Source organism: Heptranchias perlo, chromosome 33 (genome assembly GCF_035084215.1).
Source record: "Heptranchias perlo isolate sHepPer1 chromosome 33, sHepPer1.hap1, whole genome shotgun sequence".
In the NCBI taxonomy this organism is placed as follows: domain Eukaryota; kingdom Metazoa; phylum Chordata; class Chondrichthyes; order Hexanchiformes; family Hexanchidae; genus Heptranchias; species Heptranchias perlo.
In genome coordinates this window covers 31,327,670-31,339,961 of record NC_090357.1, presented here as the reverse complement: position 1 = coordinate 31,339,961, position 12,292 = coordinate 31,327,670, and the positions used below count along the sequence as shown (strand labels likewise).

At 49.5% G+C, this 12,292-nt stretch overlaps 1 protein-coding gene across 3 annotated transcripts in view; it reads left to right on the top strand.

The window, feature by feature from the left end:
• Positions 1-1,027: 1,027 nt before the first annotated feature.
• nfrkb (nuclear factor related to kappaB binding protein) overlaps positions 1,028-12,292 on the top strand; it is a 108,978-nt gene continuing 97,713 nt past the window's right edge. For all 3 annotated transcript variants that reach the window (XM_067971113.1, XM_067971112.1, XM_067971111.1), the window contains exons 1-2: positions 1,028-1,097; positions 10,277-10,426. In XM_067971113.1, the coding sequence (XP_067827214.1) occupies positions 10,292-10,426 (135 nt within the window). In that variant the 5' untranslated portion in view covers positions 1,028-1,097; positions 10,277-10,291. The remainder of the gene's footprint in view (positions 1,098-10,276; positions 10,427-12,292) is intronic.

Sequence of the window (12,292 nt, the reverse complement as noted above, 5' to 3'; positions counted from 1 at the left end):
TATTGGAGAGGTTTAGTCAACAATTCCATTATCATTGTATCATGAGACTATCAGGATGGTAGAAGGCGAACGAGATGGACCTTGGTTTTTTCTCATCCAGCAATTCCTATGTTCCTAAGCAGCGGAGGCAGCTGGATGGATGGTCTCAATATTAGTGACAAAGAAGTTGATAAACTCCTTGCACTTGTTGGAAGGTGAGGGTGGAGAGGGCAGAAGAGAGGGGTTTAAAGAGATAGTTGAACAAAGGAAACTGCAGCTTATCTTTCCTCTTGAGGATGATTCTGGAGTCGTGGACACTTTTTGCAGACGAGAATGAGGCCCAATAGCATTTGATGTGGTCCAGCCAGATGGTTAAACCAGTTATGCACCACATATGGTCTGGTCAGTGCCCCTTGGACTTGAAGGAGAGAAGGTGGATGGTGAGAGATGCAAGGAAGTGGTCGGAAATGGCACTGTCTGTGATCGAGACCATGGGAGAAGAGGCCACAGGATGTAAAGTCGAGGGAATGGCCGTGAATGTGGGTAAGAGAGTTTGTATGGAGGGAGAGGTTCAGGAAAGACAGGAGGACAGTGCTCAGAAATAAGAGGGCAAGGAGAGCTGAGATGGAGGTTGAAATCTCCGAGGATGAGGAGTTGCTCAGTGCAGATGCTGAGGGAGGAATGGAGGGAGGATATCCTGGGGGGACTTCTGATGGGTCTTGAGTCAACAATGAGGAGTTTAAAGGAGAGGCGAGGGGTGGAAGAAGGTGCCAGAGGAGGAGGGGGATTTGGTGAGGAGCCACACTGGCACCACATGGTGAACATGGGGGAAAGGACAGCGGGGAGGGATTGGTGCAGGGCAAGGTATATTATGGGATGTGTTGCATATTATGGGTTGTAGCAGCTCTTTCAAAGAACCCTCACAGACACAATGGGCCGAATGACTGACTGTGATTGTGTATTATGGGATGTTCTCAGCTTCTCTCTCCTGCTCAGGAACTCAGTGTCGGGGCGCGGCGGAAGCGGTTCCATCGGACCCGATGCTCAAGCAGCAGTTTCCGGTCCGTCAGTCGCGTTTCCCCCGGGCCGGAAAACAAGGGCCGCGGAGCCGGGATCAGGTGAGGGGAGAGCAGAGGGCCGGAGAGGGACAGGGGACAGGGGAGAGCGGGGCCCGGGGACAGGGGGGAGCGAGGCCCGGGGACAGGGGGGAGCGGGGCCCGGGGACAGGGGGGAGCGGGGCCCGGGGCCCGGGGACAGGGGGGAGCGGGGCCCGGGGACAGGGGGGAGCGGGGCCCGGGGACAGGGGGGAGCGGGGCCCGGGGACAGGGGGGAGCGGGGCCCGGGGACAGGGGGGAGCGGGGCCCGGGGACAGGGGGGAGCGGGGCCCGGGGACAGGGGGGAGCGGGGCCCGGGGACAGGGGGGAGCGGGGCCCGGGGACAGGGGAGAGCGGGGCCCGGGGACAGGGGGGAGCGGGGCCCGGGGACAGGGGAGAGCGGGGCCCGGGGGGAGCGAGGGCCCGGGGAGTCGGGGAGCGGGGCCTTTGAGCATCTCCTGTTCGCGGCCGCGCCGAGTGAGCGGGGTCCGAAAGCCGGGCGGCCTCTCCTCCCCTGGGCCTTGTCCCTCGGTCCCGGCCCGATTACTCTGCCCATGTCTGTGCTCCCAGGCACCAGCAGCTCCATCGCTGTCTCATAAATATACTCCGGTGCCTTGTGTCTGAGTCCATCACCTGATTAATGAGGAATTAATCGATTTCCTCATCAGTCTAGCCTGGTGTCAGAATCACAAGAAGTAATGTTAGAGAGAGAGAGAGAGACAGGGAAAAGAGACAGATAGGGGAGAGAGAGACAGTAAGTCAGAGAGAAATAGGGAGAAAGAGACAGACAGGAGAAGAGAGAGAGAGAAAGAGAGTGACAGTGAGAGAGAGAGATGGGGAGAAAGAAACAAACAGAGAGAGAGAAATAGAGAGAAAGAGACAGACCGGAGGAGAGAGAAACAGTAAGAGTCAAGGAGAAATATGGAGACAGAGAGAGACAGTAAGAGACAGAGAGACAGTGTCAGGGAGAAAGAGACAGACAGGAGGGGAGAGAGATAGGGAGAAAGAGACAGACGAGAGAGACAGTAAGAGTCAGGGAGAAATACAGAGAAAGAGAGGCAGTAAGAGACGAAGAGAGAGAGAGACAGTAAGAGTCAGGGAGAAAGAGACAGACAGGAGGGGGGAGAGAGAGAGAGACAGTAAGAGTCAGGGAGAAAGAGACAGACAGGAGTTGGGAGAGAGAGAGAGACAGTAAGAGTCAGAGAGAGAGAGGGAGAAAGAGACGGAGGGAGGGAGGGAGAGGGAGACAGACAGGAGAGGGAGAAAGAGACAGATAGGAGGAGAGAGGGGGAGAAAGAGACAGATAGGAGGAGAGAGGGGGAGAAAGAGACAGATAGGAGGAGAGAGGGGGAGAAAGAGACAGATAGGAGGAGAGGGGGAGAAAGACAGATAGGAGGAGAGGGGGAGAAAGAGACAGACGGGAGGGAGAGGGAGACAGACAGGAGAGAGGGAGAAAGAGACAGATAGGAGGAGAGAGAGGGAGAAAGAGACAGATAGGAGGAGAGAGAGGGAGAAAGAGACAGATAGGAGGAGAGAGAGGGAGAAAGAGACAGATAGGAGGAGAGAGAGGGAGAAAGAGACAGATAGGAGGAGAGAGAGGGAGAAAGAGACAGATAGGAGGAGAGAGAGGGAGAAAGAGACAGATAGGAGGAGAGAGAGGGAGAAAGAGACAGATAGGAGGAGAGAGAGGGAGAAAGAGACAGATAGGAGGAGAGAGAGGGAGAAAGAGACAGATAGGAGGAGAGAGAGGGAGAAAGAGACAGATAGGAGGAGAGAGAGAGAGGGAGAAAGAGACAGATAGGAGGAGAGAGAGAGAGGGAGAAAGAGACAGATAGGAGGAGAGAGAGAGGGAGAAAGAGACATAGGAGAGAGAGAGGGAGAAAGAGACATAGGAGGAGGGAGAAAGAGACATAGGAGGAGGGAGAAAGAGACATAGGAGGAGGGAGAAAGAGACATAGGAGGAGGGAGAAAGAGACATAGGAGGAGGGAGAAAGAGACATAGGAGGAGGGAGAAAGAGACATAGGAGGAGGGAGAAAGAGACATAGGAGGAGGGAGAAAGAGACATAGGAGGAGGGTGAAAGAGACATAGGAGGAGGGTGAAAGAGACATAGGAGGAGGGTGAAAGAGACATAGGAGGAGGGAGAAAGAGACAGATAGGAGGAGAGAGAGAGGGAGGGAGAAAGACAGATAGGAAGAGAGAGGGAGAAAGAGACAGATAGGAGGAGAGAGAGGGAGAAAGAGACAGATAGGAGGAGAGAGAGAGAGGGAGAAAGAGACAGAGACAGATAGGAGGAGAGAGAGAGGGAGAAAGAGACAGATAGGAGGAGAGAGAGAGAGGGAGAAAGAGACAGAGACAGATAGGAGGAGAGAGAGAGGGAGAAAGAGACAGATAGGAGGAGAGAGAGAGAGAGGGAGAAAGAGACAGATAGGAGGAGAGAGAGAGAGAGAGGGAGAAAGAGACAGATAGGAGGAGAGAGGGAGGGAGAAAGAGACAGATAGGAGGAGAGAGGGAGGGAGAAAGAGACAGATAGGAAGAGAGAGAGAGGGAGAAAGAGACAGATAGGAGGAGAGAGAGAGGGAGAAAGAGACAGATAGGAGGAGAGAGAGGGAGAAAGAGACAGAGACAGATAGGAGGAGAGAGAGAGGGAGAAAGAGACAGATAGGAGGAGAGAGAGGGAGAAAGAGACAGAGACAGATAGGAGGAGAGAGAGAGAGAGAGAGGGAGAAAGAGACAGGAGGAGGGAGAGAGAGAGAGGGAGAAAGAGACAGATAGGAGGAGAGAGAGAGAGAGAGGGAGAAAGAGACAGACAGATAGGAGGAGAGAGAGGGAGAAAGAGACAGAGACAGATAGGAGAGAGAGAGAGAGAGGGAGGGAGAAAGAGACAGAGACAGATAGGAGAGAGAGAGAGGGAGAAAGAGACAGAGACAGATAGGAGAGAGAGAGAGAGAGAGGGAGAAAGAGACAGATAGGAGGAGAGAGCGAGAGAGAGGGAGAAAGAGACAGATAGGAGGAGAGAGAGGGAGAAAGAGACAGATAGGAGGAGAGAGAGAGAGGGAGAAAGAGACAGAGACAGATAGGAGGAGAGAGAGAGGGAGAAAGAGACAGATAGGAGGAGAGAGAGAGAGGGAGAAAGAGACAGAGACAGATAGGAGGAGAGAGAGAGGGAGAAAGAGACAGATAGGAGGAGAGAGAGAGAGAGGGAGAAAGAGACAGATAGGAGGAGAGAGAGAGAGAGAGGGAGAAAGAGACAGATAGGAGGAGAGAGGGAGGGAGAAAGAGACAGATAGGAGGAGAGAGGGAGGGAGAAAGAGACAGATAGGAAGAGAGAGGGAGGGAGAAAGAGACAGATAGGAAGAGAGAGAGAGGGAGAAAGAGACAGATAGGAAGAGAGAGAGAGGGAGAAAGAGACAGATAGGAGGAGAGAGAGAGGGAGAAAGAGACAGAGACAGATAGGAGGAGAGAGAGAGGGAGAAAGAGACAGATAGGAGGAGAGAGAGGGAGAAAGAGACAGAGACAGATAGGAGGAGAGAGAGAGAGGGAGAAAGAGACAGGAGGAGGGAGAGAGAGAGAGGGAGAAAGAGACAGATAGGAGGAGAGAGAGAGAGAGGGAGAAAGAGACAGAGACAGATAGGAGGAGAGAGAGGGAGAGAGGGAGGGAGAAAGAGACAGAGACAGATAGGAGAGAGAGAGAGGGAGAAAGAGACAGAGACAGATAGGAGAGAGAGAGAGAGAGAGGGAGAAAGAGACAGATAGGAGGAGAGAGCGAGAGAGAGGGAGAAAGAGACAGATCGGAGGAGAGAGAGAGAGAGAGAGAAAGAGACAGATAGGAGGAGAGAGAGAAAGAGACAGAGACAGATGGGAGAGAGAGAGAGAGAGAGGGAGAAAGAGACAGAGACAGAGACAGATAGGAGAGAGAGAGAGGGAGAAAGAGACAGACAGATAAGAGAGAGAGGGAGAAAGAGACAGATAGGAGGAGAGAGGGAGGGAGGGAGGGAGGGAGAGAGAGAGAGAGAGAAAGAAAGACAGATAGGAGGAGAGAGCGAGAGAGAGGGAGAAAGAGACAGATCGGAGGAGAGAGAGAGAGAGAGAGAGAAAGAGACAGATAGGAGGAGAGAGAGAGAGAGGGAGAAAGAGACAGATAGGAGGAGAGAGAGAGAGAGGGAGAAAGAGACAGATAGGAGGAGAGAGAGAGAGAGGGAGAAAGAGACAGATAGGAGAGAGAGAGAGAGAGGGAGAAAGAGACAGATAGGAGAGAGAGAGAGAGAGAGGGGGAGGGAGGGAGGGAGGGAGGGAGAGAGAAAGAAAGAAAGAGACAGTAAGAGTCAGAGAGAAATAGGGAGAAAGAGACAGACAGTAGGAACATAAGAACAGGAGTAGGCCATTCAGCCCCTCGTGCCTGCTCCGCCATTTGATAAGATCATGGCTGATTTGTGATCTAACTCCATATACCTGCCTTTGGCCCATATCCCTTAATACCTTTGGTTGCCAAAAAGCTATCGATCTCACATTTAAATTTAGCAATTGAGCTCGTATCAATTGCCGTTTGCGGAAGAGAGTTTCAAACTTCTACCACCCTTTGTGTGTAGAAATGTTTTCTAATCTCGCTCCTGAAAGGTCTGGCTCTAATTTTTAGACTGTGCCCCCTACTCCTAAAATCCCCAACCAGCAGAAATAGTTTCTCTCTATCTACCCTATCCATTCCCCATAATATCTTATAAACTTCGATCAGATCACCCCTTAACCTTCAAAACTCTAGAGAATACAACCCCAATTTGTGTAATCTCTCCTCGTAACTTAACCCATGAAGTCCTGGTATCATTCTAGTAAACCTACGCTGCACTCCCTCCAAGGCCAATATGTCCTTCCGAAGGTGCGGTGCCCAGAACTGCTCACAGTACTCCAGGTGCGGCCTAACCAGGGTTTTGTATAGCTGCAGCATAACTTCTGCCCCCTTGTACTCTAGTCCTCCAGAGAAAAAGGCCAGCATTCCATTAGCCTTATTGATTATTTTCTGCACCTGTTCATGACACTTCAATGATCTATGTACCTGAACCCCTAAGTCCCTTTGGACATCCACTGTTTTTAACTTTTTACCATTTAGAAAGCACCCTGTTCTATCCTTTTTTGATCCAAAGTGGATGACCTCACATTTGTCTACATTGAATTCCATTTGCCACAGTTTTGCCCATTCACCTAATCTATCAATATCGCTTTGTAATTTTACAATGCTTACAATGCCACCAATCTTTGTGTCATCGGCAAACTTAGATATGACTTTCTATGCCTTCATCTAAGTCGTTAATAAATGTTGTGAATAATTGAGGCCCCAAGACAGATCCCTGCGGGGCTCCACTAGTCAGAGAGAGATAGGGAGAAAGAGACCGATAGGAGGAGAGAGAGAGACAGTAAGAGAAAGAGATAGGGAGAAAGAGACAGTAAGAGTCAGAGAGAGAGCGAGAGTGAGACAGTAAGAGTCAGAGAGAGAGTGAGACAGTAAGAGTCAGAGAGAGAGAGAGAGAGTGAGACAGTAAGAGTCAGAGAGAGAGAGTGAGACAGTAAGAGTCAGAGAGAGAGAGAGAGAGTGAGACAGTAAGAGTCAGAGAGAGAGAGTGAGACAGTAAGAGTCAGAGAGAGAGAGAGAGAGAGTGAGACAGTAAGAGTCAGAGAGAGAGTGAGACAGTAAGAGTCAGAGAGAGAGAGAGAGAGTGAGACAGTAAGAGTCAGAGAGAGAGAGAGAGAGTGAGACAGTAAGAGTCAGAGAGAGAGAGAGAGAGTGAGACAGTAAGAGTCAGAGAGAGAGAGAGAGTGAGACAGTAAGAGTCAGAGAGAGAGAGTGAGACAGTAAGAGTCAGAGAGAGAGAGAGAGAGTGAGACAGTAAGAGTCAGAGAGAGAGAGAGAGCGCGAGACAGTAAGAGTCAGAGAGAGAGCGAGAGTGAGACAGTAAGAGTCAGAGAGAGAGTGAGACAGTAAGAGTCAGAGAGAGAGAGAGAGACAGTAAGAGTCAGAGAGAGAGAGAGAGAGAGTGAGACAGTAAGAGTCAGAGAGAGAGAGTGAGACAGTAAGAGTCAGAGAGAGAGAGTGAGACAGTAAGAGTCAGAGAGAGAGAGAGAGAGAGTGAGACAGTAAGAGTCAGAGAGAGAGAGTGAGACAGTAAGAGTCAGAGAGAGAGAGAGAGTGAGACAGTAAGAGTCAGAGAGAGAGAGAGTGAGACAGTAAGAGTCAGAGAGAGAGAGAGAGTGAGACAGTAAGAGTCAGAGAGAGAGAGAGAGTGAGACAGTAAGAGTCAGAGAGAGAGAGAGAGTGAGACAGTAAGAGTCAGAGAGAGAGAGAGAGTGAGACAGTAAGAGTCAGAGAGAGAGAGCGCGAGACAGTAAGAGTCAGAGAGAGCGCGAGAGACAGTGAGAGTCAGAGAGAGAGCGCGAGAGTCAGAGGGAGAGGACGAGGGAGGGAGGGAGAGGGCGATACGGCGAGGGAGGGTAAGGGGAGGGAGGGGGAGGGCGATGTGGGGCGAGGGAGGGGGAGGGCGATGTGGAGGGAGGGAGGGGGAGCGCGAGAGGGAGGGAGGGAGGGGGCGGGAGGGGGAGCGCGAGCGTGAGGGCGAGCGCGAGCGTGAGGGGGAGCGAGCTGCTGCCACAGGGAATGAGAACGAACTGGGTATTTGGCTTGATCGCAGGTTTCCCAACTCTTGGTGTTCACGGGCTGGGCTGGAAATAAACCCTCAAATCACCAGCTTTCAAACTACTGTGTGTCAGTTGGCTCCCTCGCTGCGGAATCTTCCAGAAACATGGATTGGGCAAACCCCAGAGTAGTTCTGTAACATAAAGAGGGCCCCCATAAAAAAGGACTCACTGTTCACACGATGCCAACTCCAGAGACTTGAGCACATAATCCAGGCTGACACTTCAGTGTAGTACTGAGGGAGAGCTGCACTGTTGGAGGTGCCGTTTTTCGGCTGAGGCCCCGCCTGCCCTCTCAAGTGGATGTAAAAGATCCCACGGCAATATTTGAAGATGAGCAGGGGCGTTCTCTCCGGCGTCCTGGTCAATATTTATCCCTCAACCAACATCACAAATAGATAATCTAGTCATTGTTGTTTGTGGGACCTTGCTGTGTGCAAATTGGCTGCTGCATTTCTTACATTACAATAATGACTACACTTCAAAAGTATTTCATTGGCTGTAAAGCACTTTTGGTCATTCTGAAAGGTGCTATATTGTTTCTATCCCAGGGAGTAGGTGAGAACATTGTAGATGCCCTAACTATATTCTTCCAAAGTTCTCTCTATTCAGGAACCATTCCTTTAGATTGGAAAATTGCAAATGTCACTCTGCTATTTAAGAAAGGTGAGAGAGGGAAACCAGGGAATTATAGACCAGTTAGTCTAATATCTGTTGTTGGGAAATTACTAGAGTCTCTCATTAAGGATAGACTGAACACCTTGAAAATTTTCAGCTGATCAGAGAGAGCAAGCATGAATTTGTAAAGGGTAGGTCATGCCTGATGAACCTGATTGAATTTTTTGAGGAGGTGACTTAAAGTAGTGGACAGGGGAATGTCTGTGGATGTTGTTTATCTGGACTTCCAAAAGGCATTTGATAAAAGTCCCTCATAAGAGATTGTTAGCTAAAGTCGAAACTCATGAAATTGAGGGCAAATTATTGACCTGGTTAGGAAATTGGCTGAACGGCAGGAGACAGAGAGTCGGGATAATGGGCAGGTATTCAAATTGGCAGGATGTGACTAGTGGTGTCACACAGTGATCTGTGTTGGGGCCTCAACTATTCACTGTATTTATTAACGACTTAGATGACGGGATAGAGAGCCACATCTCCAAGTTTGCCGATGACACAAAGATAGGCAGCATTGTAAGCAGTGTAGATGGAAGCATAAAATTAGAGAGAGATATTAATAGATTAAGTGAATGGGCAAAACTGTGGCAAATGGATATCAATGTAGGCAAGTGTGAGGTCATCCACTTTGGACCTAAAAAGGATAGATCAGAGTACTTTCTAAATAGTGAAAAGCTCGAAACAGTGGAGGTCCAAGGAGGCTTAGGAGTCCATGTACATAGATCATTAAAATGTCATGGACATGTACAGGAAATATCTAAAGGACTAGAATTCAAGGGGATAGAAGTTATGCTAAAGCTATGCAAAGTCCTGGTTAGATCACACCTGGAATACTATGTTTGGTTCTGGGCACTGCACATTAGGAAGGCTATAACGGTCTTGGACAGAGTGTAGTGTAGATTTACTAGAATGATACCTGGATTCCAAGGGTTAAATTGCGAGGAGAGATTACACAAACTGGGGTTGTATTTCCTGGAATTTAGAAGATTAAGGGGTGATTTGATCGAAGTTTTCAAGATATTAAGGGGAACTGATAGGGTAGATAGAGGGAAACTATTGCCACTAGTTGGGGAATCTAGGCTAGGGGACATAGCCTAAAAGTTAGTGCCAGGACTTTCAGGAGTGAAGTTAGGAAACACTTGTACACACAAAGGGTAGGAGGAGTTTGGAACTCTCTTCCGCAGACAGCAGCTCAATTGTTAATTTTAAATCTGAAATTGATAGATTTTTGTTTACCGAAGGTATTAAGGGATGTGGTGCTAAGGCAGGTGTATGGAGTTAGGTCACAGATTAGCCATGATCTCATTGAATGGCGGAACAGGCTCGAGGGGCTAAATAGCCTACTCCTGTTCCTATGTTCCTATATAAATGCAAGTTCATCCTTTTTAATAGTGATTAACTCCCAGAAGTTCTAACCCGTCACTGGTCACCCACTGATGAGAGCAGCCAGGTGTCAGCAGCTGGAGAGTTTCTGACTGGAGCACTGTCCTCATGGTGGTGAAGCTGTTGTATGTGGAACAAAGGGAACATTGTGTCCGTGTCCGAGAGGAGTGCTCCCCTGGTGTGTATTGCCCAATGTTACAGAGCAGGACAAACCAGGCTCCTGAGATTGCTCCCTGTTCTCTGCCGAGTGAGTTTATGTCAACTGAGGCAGTGAAACAAACACAAACTTTGGCTTCAACATCACTCAGATCGAAGGCGAAAACTCAGCTCAGGGTCCTGGAGTGGACAAGCTGGGGGGCGCTTTGGTATGAACACTGGAGATCCCCTCTGGAGGATAATTTATCCTTTCTTTGGCTCTGTTTAATTTGATTCTTGACTCTCCTGCTTCCTTGTCCCGTGTTCTCTCAGGTTGGATAATTGAGAATGGACTGTCTGGATAATATGCTGACAGACCCCTTGGAACTGGGATCTGCTGGTGAGGTCAATGGTGCGGGTATCATGGAGGAGTGTTTGCTCGGAGGAACCAGGGTTAGTCTTCCGGAGGATCTGCTGGAGGATGTGAGTACTGTCCAACCTGTGTACCCATATGTTGAGCTGTGAGCTGGTACTGAAGTGGTTTCTGGGCTTTTACTGACTGTCTGCGGCTCTTCACGTTGTCTGTAGCTGTTAGTGTGATTCAGTAGGTGCTGTCACCGTGGTGGACCCAGAAATGGGAAATGACCCGAGCAGCTAAGAGCACATAATCCAGATTGGCACTTCAGGGAAGTACTGAGGGAGTGCTGTACTATCGGAGGTGCCGTCATTCGGATGAGACGTTAAACCAAGGCGCTGTCTGCGCTCTTCGATGGACGTAAAAGATCCCATGGCACTATTTTAAAGAAGAGCAGAGTTCTCCCTGGTGTTCTGGCCAATATTTATCCCTCAACCAATATCACTAAAACAGATTGTCTGGTCATTACCACATTGCTGTTTGTGGGATCTTGCTGTGCGCAAATTGGCTGCTGCATTTCCTATATTACAACAGTAACTACACTTCAAAAAGAAAAGGTACTTAATTGACTGTGAAGCGCTTTGGGACATCCTGAGGTTGTGAATGCCGCTATATAAATGCAAGTAAAATTGAAGTAAATGGGAATCAGGGGGAAAACTCTCCGGTGGCTGGAGTCATACCTAGCACAAAGGAAGATGGTAGTGGTTGTTGGAGGCCAATCATCTCAGCCCCAGGACATTGCTGCAGGAGTTCCTCAGGGCAGTGTCCTCGGCCCAACTGTCTTCAGCTGCTTCATCAGTGACCTTCCCTCCATCATAAGGTCAGAAAAGGGGCTGTTCGCTGATGATGGCACAGTGTTCAGTTCCATTCGCAACCCCTCAGATAATGAAGCAGTCCGAGCCCGCATGCAGCAAGACCTGGACAACATCCAGGCTTGGGCTCATAAATGGCAAGTAACATTCGCACCAGATAAGTGCCAGGCAATGACCATCTCCAACAAGAGAGAGTCTAACCACCTCCCCTTGACATTCAATGGCATTACCATCGCCGAATCCCCCACCATCAACATCTTGGGGGTCACCATTGACCAGAAACTTAACTGGACCAGCCATATAAATACTGTGGCTACGAGAGCAGGTCAGAGGCTGGGTATTCTGCGGTGAGTGACTCACCTCCTGACTCCCCAAAGCCTTTCCGCTATCTACAAGGCACAAGTCAGGAGTGTGATGGAATATTCTCCACTTGCTTGGATGAGTGCAGCTCCAACAACACTCAAGAAGTTTGACACCATCCAGGACAAAGCAGCCCGATTGGTACCCCATCCACCACCCTAAACATTCACTCCTTTCACCACTGGCGCACAGTGGCTGCAGTGTGTACCATCTACAGGATGCACTGCAGCAATTCGCCAAGGCTTCTTCGACAGCACCTCCCAAACCCGCGACCTCTACCACCTAGAAGGACAAGAGCAGCAGGCACAAGGGAACAACACCACCTGCACGTTCCCCTCCAAGTCACACACCATCCCAACTTGGAAGTATATCGCCGTTCCTTCATCGTCACTGGGTCAAAATCCTGGAACTCCCTTCCTAACAGCACTGTGGGAGAACCTTCACCACACGGACTACAGCGGTTCAAGAAGGCGGCTCACCACCACCTTCTCAAGGGCAATTAGGGATGGGCAATAAATGCCGGCCTCGCAAGCGATGCCCACATCCCATGAACAAATAAAAAAAAAGTTTGTTCTTTCTTTCTGATTGAGAGATAATCTGTTATTTGAGACAGACTGAACACTTGGACAAATTTGATCTGATCAGAGGGAGCCAGCAGAGGTTTGTAAAGGGTAAGTCATGTCTAATGAACCTAGTTGAAATTTTTTTGAAGAAGTTACCAATGTGGTAAATAAGGGAATGTCTATGGATGTTATTTATATG